Here is a 1,844-nt window from a genome sequence, read left to right as displayed (position 1 = left end):
CTTTGTATTTTCTATACAAACAAATATATATGCGAAGAATGCAAAGAATTTGATTCTAATTGCAAAAGATGTTCAACTACATTTGAAAGGAAGTGTATTATTTGTGAAAATGGGTTTAATTTGGGAGCAAATGGGAGGTGTAGTGCCTGTGATTCCATTGACGTTAATTGTGAAAAATGTAGTCAAACAGAAAAGAAGTGCACAAAGTGCTTTGATCCGTTTTATCTAAACGCAAGTGGAAGTTGTGTTGAGTGTCAAGATGGAGAATACAAAAACACTGAAAATGGGTGTTCGCGGTGTTACAATGGCAATCCAAACTGCAAAAGGTGTATAACACAGAGTGTTAGTATTGCTATATGTACCGAGTGTTTTGAATATTACAAAGTAGCTCAAAATGGGAGGTGTACACTTTGTGGAGAAAATGAGTATTTTGATAGTGCAACAAAAATGTGTGTATTAAACAACAAATGCTTTACACAACTCAATGAAACGAAATGCCTTAAATGTGAAGATAAACATTATTTGAGTGGTGGTGTTTGTAAAGAGACAATAAATTGCAATGATCCTTCAGTTGTCACAATGGCATCGTGTGATTGCAATAACCAAATAAGTGTCAATGCTGACTGTCAGGAGTTTCAATTAAATTGCAAATACCAAACAGTAAAAGGTGGTGTGGTTAGTTGTATTTATTGTCGAGACAATTTTATACAAACAAATGGAATGTGCACAATAACAATTAATAACGAAACAACAAAAAATGGATATATATTTAATTGTGGAAATAATAAAAGCGTCGGTTATAACAACAGTTGTATAAGTTGTGAAGATTCTGAAATTTGTATTAAATATGATAACATTGAAAAAGCACTTAAGTGTAAGTCAAATACCATTTATGATGTAACAAATGCAAAATGTACAATTGATGAAAAATGTGAAAATATAACAAATGGGTTTTGCAATAAGTGTTTGACAACCAACAATGAAATTGTTAAAGGAAAGTGTCTACAATGTCAGATATCACATTGCGATTATTGTGAAGGCGGAAATTGTGTAAAATGTGAAAGTGGATATTTGTTATACAAAGAAAATTGGTGCATATCATATGAAAGTGTGAACTGTATAAAATCGAATCGTATTGGGTGTATTTTATGTAAAAAAGGGTATTACCAAATTGAAACTAAAAACAGTGAAGGGAAGTATGAGTATTGTACACCAATAGATATGACAAGTATATCAAATTGTAAACATTTAAGTGCGAAAAGTAACAAATGTGTTGAATGTTTTGACGCATTTAAAAATAAGAATGGCTTGTGTGCTGATAATTTTGAAGAAGAAAAAACAAGTAAAACAAATGATGTTAAATTATATTTAAACAAACATATAAAAATGGCAACGGAAATTCAATGTGACATTCGGGACAACAAAGGGTGTCAAAGATGTCGTGATGGATATTACAATAATTACAATGAATGTTTAAAATGTGAAAACAATTGTAAAGATTGTTACAACTCAACATACTGCACTTCATGTGCATCTGGATTTTATTTGAGTTCGAATATGGAATGTATCTCACTTGGTTCATTACAAATAAGTTGTAACATACCACTTCCAAATGGAGGCGGATGCGCTATATGTAATAATGGATATTATAGAGAAGGTATCAGTTGTACACCGTGTGAAACATCATGTTCAATTTGTGTTAATGGTAACGAGTGTCTTGCTTGCAATGATGGGTACTTTAATATTCCAAGTGAAGGTAAATTGTGTCTTTCAAACACTACACTATCAAATTGTGCACTGTTTTCGTCTAATGGATGTGAAAGTTGTACTTATGGGTATTACGT

At 31.7% G+C, this 1,844-nt stretch overlaps 1 protein-coding gene across 1 annotated transcript; it reads left to right on the top strand.

The window, feature by feature from the left end:
- Window positions 1–1,386: 1,386 nt before the first annotated feature.
- Window positions 1,387–1,844, top strand: EIN_516370 (protein kinase, putative; the record flags this gene model as incomplete). The annotated part of the gene is made up of 1 exon (XM_004258536.1): window positions 1,387–1,844. A coding segment is annotated over one exon (458 nt), but the record flags the coding sequence as incomplete, so codon positions are not given.

The sequence above is a fragment of the Entamoeba invadens genome (genome assembly GCF_000330505.1).
Source record: "Entamoeba invadens IP1 unplaced genomic scaffold scaff_1105074726379, whole genome shotgun sequence".
Classification (NCBI taxonomy): domain Eukaryota; phylum Evosea; order Mastigamoebida; family Endamoebidae; genus Entamoeba; species Entamoeba invadens.
The sequence above is the reverse complement of the archived record's forward strand: the minus strand, read 5'-3'. Positions and strand labels throughout refer to the sequence as shown.